Consider the following 7,164-nt stretch of genomic DNA (forward strand, 5'->3'; position numbering starts at 1 on the left):
TAAAAAACAAAAACAAGCTGCTGGAGGAACTCAGCAGGTCAGGCAGCATCTATGAAAGAACATCTCTACATTTCCCTGCACAGATGCTGCCTGACCCACCGAGCTCCTCCAGCACTGTGTGTTTTGCTCAGGTTTCCAGCACCTGTGGTCTCTTGTGCCTCTGTTGGACCATATGGCAGCAACACGGCACCTCTTGCACATTGACCCAGTGGACTGCTCTGCACATTCCGACCGGTGACCCTCACCTCGGTTGTCATGAAATGCTTTGAGAGGCTAGTCAAGAAGCACATCTGCGCCCTCCTTCCTCGCAACACTACAGTTCACATACCGTCCGAACAGGTCCACGGATGATGCGGTCTCCCAGGTTCTACACACCGCTCTCTCTCATCTGGACAGCCAGGGGGGCTATGTGAGGATGCTGTTCATTGACTTTAGTTCAGCATTCAACACAATAGTCCCCAGCAGACTGGTTGAGAAGCTGCTGGAACTGGAGCTTAGCACCCCTCTGTGTGCCTGGGTCCTGGACTTTCTCACTGCCAGGCCACAAGTGGTCAGGATGGAGGAACACACATCTAGCTCCCTCACCCTGAACATAGGATCCCCCCAGGGCTGCGTCCTTAGCCCTCTACTGTACTCCCTGTGCACACATGACTGTGGGGCCAGGTTCAGCTCAAACTCCATCATCAAGTTTGCTGATGACACTGTGGTGGTGGGCCGGATCTCCAACAATGATGAGAAGGCCTACCGGGAGGTGGTGGCTGATCTGGCACTCTGGTGTCAGAACAATAGCCTCCTCTTGAAAGTCACTAAAACAAAGGAGCTGATTGTGGACTTCAGAAGGGCTAAACATCCAAGGACGTACACGCCACTGGAGATAAATGGGTCTATTGTGGATAGGGTGAGCAGTTTTAAATACTTGGGAGTCCGCATCACAGAGGATCTGACGTGGGCAACGCACATTGCCACACTGGTGGGTAAGGCAAAGCAGCGCCTTTACCACCTTAGACAATTGAGGAAATTCAGAGTGTCTCTGAGGATCTTTCATTGCTTCTACTCTGGGGCTGTAGAGAGCATCCTGTCCGGCAACATTACAGTCTGGTTTGGGAACAGCTCTGCCCAGGACAGGATGGCCCTGCAGAGAGCAGTGCGTTCGGCAGAACGCACCATGGGAACTACACTCGTCCCCCTGCAGGACCTATACATCAGGAGGTGCAGATCTAGAGCAAGCAAGATCATGAGGGACCCCTGCCACCCCAGTAACGGACTGTTCCAGATGCTACGATCAGGCAAACGCCTCCGCTGTCACGCTGCGAAAACGGAGAGGATGAGACGGAGCTTCTTCCCACAGGCCATCAGGACTGTCAACTTTTATAACCCCAGAGACTAAATTTTTGTCGACACTAATAGTAACTTATTAACTTTATTTATCATATCATATCATATATATACAGCCGGAAACAGGCCTTTTCGGCCCTCCAAGTCCGTGCCGCCCAGTGATCCCGTACATTAACACTATCCTATACCCACTAGGGACAATTTTTACATTTACCCAGCCAATTAACCTACATACCTGTACGTCTTTGGAGTGTGGGTATGCTGTAACTGTAATTCTTTTTTGTGCACAACCCGCAGGCATTGCCACTTTCATTTCACTGCACATCGTGTATGTGTATGTGACAAATAAATTTGACTTGACTTGATTCTGGACTAACCAGGGGATTGAGCACATGTATAGTGATAGTCTGGTATAGGTGATCATAAAGAGACCATTGAACCATGATGTGGGATTGTATTCCTGTGGGTAACCTGACATCAGAGATTGGCCATTCACTGCCTGCCTATGAGCAACAGTGAGGTGCGTGTAGGTCAGTATATGTACAGGTGTGTGTAAAGGTGTGTGTATTCAGGCTTGTACAGGTGTGTGTTCAGTTGTATACAGGTGTGTGTGTGTACAGGTATATGTGCGTGCAGGTGTGTACGTGCAGGTGTGTGCGCTCTGTTTCAAATAAAGCTGAGGTTGCGCTCGACTTCAACCTCAAGATAAAGCTGTACTTTAAATGTCAGGTGACTGTGCTGGCGGCGTTTATTACATTTGGTCAGTCAGCCCCCTGGACTTTGATAATTTAATTAAAGTGAATATCTCAGTCCCAGTGCGGGTCCCGACAGTCCCAGTGCGGGTCCCGACAGACCCAGTCCCGAGTCCCGACAGTCCCAGTGCGGGTCCCGACAGTCCCAGTGCGGGTCCCGACAGTCCCAGTGCGGGTCCCGACAGACCCAGTGCGGGTCCCGACAGACCCAGTCCCGAGTCCCGACAGTCCCAGTGCGGGTCCCGACAGTCCCAGTGCGGGTCCCGACAGACCCAGTGCGGGTCCCGACAGACCCAGTCCCGAGTCCCGACAGACCCAGTCCCGGGTCCCGACAGTCCCAGTGCGGGTCGGACTTGGTCGCGGGGCCGGACAGAGTGGGTGCGGGAGCGGCCGATGGAGCGGCGGAGCTCCACGCCTTACTGGTGGGTCAGTGGGCGGCCGGAGCCCGGGTGTTGCCCCATCCCGGCCCACACCATGCCCAGCCCCATCACCAGCCCTATCCCCAGCCCCAGCCCGGCCCACACCATGCCCAGCCCCAGCCCCAGCCCCAGCCCGACCCGCACCAGCCGGCTGCAGGAGATGCAGCAGATGCGGGCACTGAACGAGCGGCTGGCCGTCTGTATCCAGCACAGCTGCGGGCAGGAGGCGGAGCGGCGGCGGCAGCAACTGTTCCGCAGTGAGGAGCGGGAGAGCGACCGGTGGCGGGGAACCCTCAGCCTCCTGGACCAGCAGGTGGCCAGCTGGAGGGAACAGCAACGAGCCGCCGCTGCCGAGCGGGCCCACATACAGCTGGACCTGGGCAACGTGAGGGAGGACTACAGCCTCCTGCGGGACAGGTAGAGTACACCGCACTCAGGGTACAGGTAGAGCACACCGCACACTGGGAAACAGGTAGAGCTCACTGCACACTGGGGGACAGGTAGAGCTCACTGCACACTGGGGGACAGGTAGAGCACACCGCACTCAGGGGGACAGGTAGAGCACACCGCACACTGGGGGACAGGTAGAGCACACCGCACACTGGGGGACAGGTAGAGCACACCGCACACTGGGGGACAGGTAGAGCACACCGCACTCAGGGGGACAGGTAGAGCACACCGCACACTGGGGGACAGGTAGAGCACACCGCACACTGGGGGCCAGGTAGAGCTCACTGCACACTGGGGGACAGGTAGTGCTCACTGCACTCTGGGGGACAGGTAGAGCTCACTGCACACTGGGGGACAGGTAGAGCACACCGCACTCTGGGGCACAGGTAGAGTACACCGCACTCAGGGGGACAGGTAGAGCTCACTGCACACTGGGGCACAGGTAGAGCTCACTGCACACTGGGGGACAGGTAGAGCACACCGCACACTGGGGCACAGGTAGAGCACACCGCATTCTGGGGGACAGGTAGAGCTCACTACACACTGGGGGACAGGTAGAGCTCACCACACACTGGGGGACAGGTAGAGCACACCGCACACTGGGGCACAGGTAGAGCACACCGCATTCTGGGGGACAGGTAGAGCTCACTGCACACTGGGGACAGGTAGAGCTCACTGCACACTGGGGGACAGGTAGAGCTCACTGCACACTGGGGCACAGGTAGAGCACACCGCACTCTGGGGACAGGTAGAGCACACCGCATTCTGGGGGACAGGTAGAGCTCACTGCACACTGGGGACAGGTAGAGCTCACTGCACACTGGGGCACAGGTAGAGCACACCGCACTCTGGGGGACAGGTAGAGCTCACTGCACACTGGGGCACAGGTAGAGCACACCGCACCCTGGGTGACAGGTAGAGCTCACTGCACACTGGGGCACAGGTAGAGCTCACTGCACACTGGGGCACAGGTAGAGCTCACTGCACACTGGGGCACAGGTAGAGCTCACTGCACACTGGGGCACAGGTAGAGCTCACTGCACACTGGGGCACAGGTAGAGCTCACTGCACACTGGGGCACAGGTAGAGCTCACTGCACACTGGCACAGGTAGAGCACACCGCACTCAGGGGGACAGGTAGAGCACACTGGGTTCAGGTACCGCACTGTGTCACCGCCATCTAGTCCAGTCTCCCTCTCCCATATCCCTAACCAATCCTGTCTCTCCCCCATCCCAATCCTGCCTCCAAATCTCCACCCCGTCCCCCCCCCCCCCCCCTCTCTCCCCCCCCCCCCTCTCTCCCCCCCCCCCTCTCTCCCCCCCCCCCCTCTCTCCCCCCCCCCCCTCTCTCCCCCCCCCCCCTCTCCCCCCCCCCCCCCTCTCTCCCCCCCCCCTCTCTCCCCCCCCCCCTCTCTCCCCCCCCCCCTCTCCCCCCCCCCCTCTCTCCCCCCCCCCCCTCTCTCCCCCCCCCCCCTCTCTCCCCCCCCCCCTCTCTCCCCCCCCCCCCTCTCTCCCCCCCCCCCCTCTCTCCCCCCCCCCCCTCTCCCCCCCCCCCCTCTCCCCCCCCCCCCCCTCTCCCCCCTCCCCCCCCCTCTCTCCCCCCCCTCTCCCCCCCCCCCCCTCTCTTCCCCCCCCCCCTCTCCCCCCCCCCCCTTTTCTTGCGTGCTAACCAGTCAGTGGAGAGACAGTGCTCAATCACAATCGACCATCCATAGTGTACAGATACATGATGAAGAGAATAACGTGAATACGTTTAATGCAAGATAAAGCCAGTAAAGTCCGATCAAAGAAATTCCGATGATCTCCGATGAGATATATAGAAGCTGAGGTTGTTGGGAGGAAGGTTGACACTTAAATGACATCAGGAGACAGAATGTTCCACAGAAGGGTAGTTGAGGTAAGATTTAGAGTAAAATAAGTTGTTGTGTTTGTTAACTCCTTTTCAGAAACTAATAATTATCTTTATGGTATAGCAAGTATTAGTCTGAATAGTGGAATATTTTATTGGATGCTGCCCAGCCGAGAATTAGCTGTGCAACTATATTATAAGAAAATAACTGCAGATGCTGGTACAAATCGAAGATATTTATTCACAGAATGCTGGAGTAACTCAGCAGGTCAGGCAGCATCTCAGGAGAGAAGGAATGGGTGACGGTTCGGGTCGAGACCCTTTTTCAGACTGTGCAACTATATTGGTCATTGAGTAAATGGGAAGTTTCTTCCCCACTGTAATCAGGCAACTGAACTATCCCATCACCATCGAGAGAGTGGACCTGACCTACCACCTACTTCAATGGAGATCCTCGGACTATCTTTAATCGGACTTTACTGGACTTTATCTTGCACTAAACGTTATTCCCTTTATCATGTATCCATCCACTGTGGACAGCTCGATTGTAATCGTGCATAGTCTTTCCACTGACTGGTTAGCACTCAACAAAATGCTTTTCACTATAGCTTGGTACACGTGACAATAATAAGCTAAACTATAATTTGATGTGTGTGAGTTTAATAATTGGGTCATGAAAAATGTATTTATTAATAGAATGGGTTATGGTTCTTCTTGGATGCTAAGATGCAAGAGGTTTTGACAATAGACAATAGGTGCAGAAGTAGGCCATTCGGCCCTTCGAGCCAGTACCACCATTCAATGTGATCATGGCTGATCATCCACAATCAGTACCCCGTCCCTGCCCTCTCCCCTTTTGCATGTTAGCCAGGTCCATAATGAATTAAGTTGTACGTGGTCCTTTCAAAACATGGTTTAAATGGCATGTTCTGCTTTGGTTTATTTTCTTAAAACTTCCAAATGCCCGCCAATTCCTAAACTATCAGTAAATGTTCCTTTTCTTCAATTGCCTTCATATCGAACTGGGGCGTTCCTGCAATTTCTTACTAATGTTTTAATTATCACTTGTCAAAGCTACATTATTTTTTCTAGAAATGTATGTTGATTTATAACATGCTCTGCAGAGAGTATTGTGTTCTCCTTTCAATTACACCTCACTATTTCACCTCTCACTAAACTCATTTGTTGAAAAACTGACAGTGTTTTCTCTGAAAATCTTCAAGGCTGACACACATTTGCCATCTGTTTTGCATTTAGCTTGTTAAGATCTTTGCTGTCAAAAATAACTGTTGGATCATGTGAAGATTGAGTTATTGTTTTCCATGGAATAAATCCACTGTCATTAATACAGTGTTAGTTGTAGTTGGAAAACAGAACGTAATAAAACATCGTATTATAATGTAATAAAAAGGAGCCTTAGATACTGGTTTGTACCAAAGATAGGCACAAAATGCTTGAGTAACTCAGCAGGTCAGGCAGTATCACTGAAGAAGGTTCTTGACCCAAAATGTCACCTATCCATTTTCTCCAGAGATGCTGCCTGACATGCTGAAACTCTGGAGAAAAAGGATGGGTGAAGTCCTGGGGTCGAGACCCTTCTTCAGACTGAAGAAGGGTCCCGACCTGAAATGTCACCCATCCTTTTTCTCCAGAGATGATGCCCGACCCGCTGAGTTACTCCAGCACTTTGTGTTTATCAGTGAAATATCTGTTCTTGTCAATCTTAAAGCTGCTCTTGTCAAAGTAATTTCTTGTATTTCATTTAAATCGGTTGCAGACATTTTTGCATCTTTATCACGAGGGTAGTAGTGATAACGCCACTGACCATTAATGATTATGATCAACAAAGTCTATCGAGTCAACTTGCAAAGTAAATTGCTGTTGGCCGAGTAATATCATTTTTTTTCAGAACAAATGACCTTTGCCATGGCCTTAAAGATTTTTTTGTGATTTTTAAAAAAAAAACCTTTTGTTTCTGCACTTCTATGGTTACCGTTTAAACTTGCATTAAGTCAATGACTTGCGGCAGGAGTGAAGTTTATCTTCAAGATGACTAGCTTAGTTTAGAGATGCAGCCCCATCGGCCCACCGAGCCCACACCAACCGGTGATCCCCGCACACTAACATTACCCTATAAGGTAGTGTAGGCTATAACTAGCTGCCATTGCAATTTTCCAATCCAAAGTCCAGATCATCTCAGTCCACTCCTTGTAAATATAGCAGCATTGTAAATGTAATCAGAATTTATAATGTGGAAGGAATGCTTACAGGAAACAGTCACATGATAAATCAATCTAGATATCACCGACTGGTCCCATGTTTGCCAAATCATCAATATGGTTGCTTCTCTAACCCCTAA

General features: G+C 52.1%; 1 protein-coding gene across 1 annotated transcript in view; it reads left to right on the forward strand.

The window, feature by feature from the left end:
• Window positions 1–2,412: 2,412 nt before the first annotated feature.
• Window positions 2,413–7,164, forward strand: part of LOC144608944 (lamin-B1-like) — a 36,579-nt gene continuing 31,827 nt past the window's right edge. Inside the window, 1 exon segment of the mRNA XM_078427202.1 lies at window positions 2,413–2,923. Coding sequence (XP_078283328.1) covers window positions 2,481–2,923 — 443 coding nt within the window. The 5' untranslated portion in view covers window positions 2,413–2,480.

Source organism: Rhinoraja longicauda, chromosome 33 (assembly GCF_053455715.1).
Source record: "Rhinoraja longicauda isolate Sanriku21f chromosome 33, sRhiLon1.1, whole genome shotgun sequence".
Lineage (NCBI taxonomy): Eukaryota > Metazoa > Chordata > Chondrichthyes > Rajiformes > Arhynchobatidae > Rhinoraja > Rhinoraja longicauda.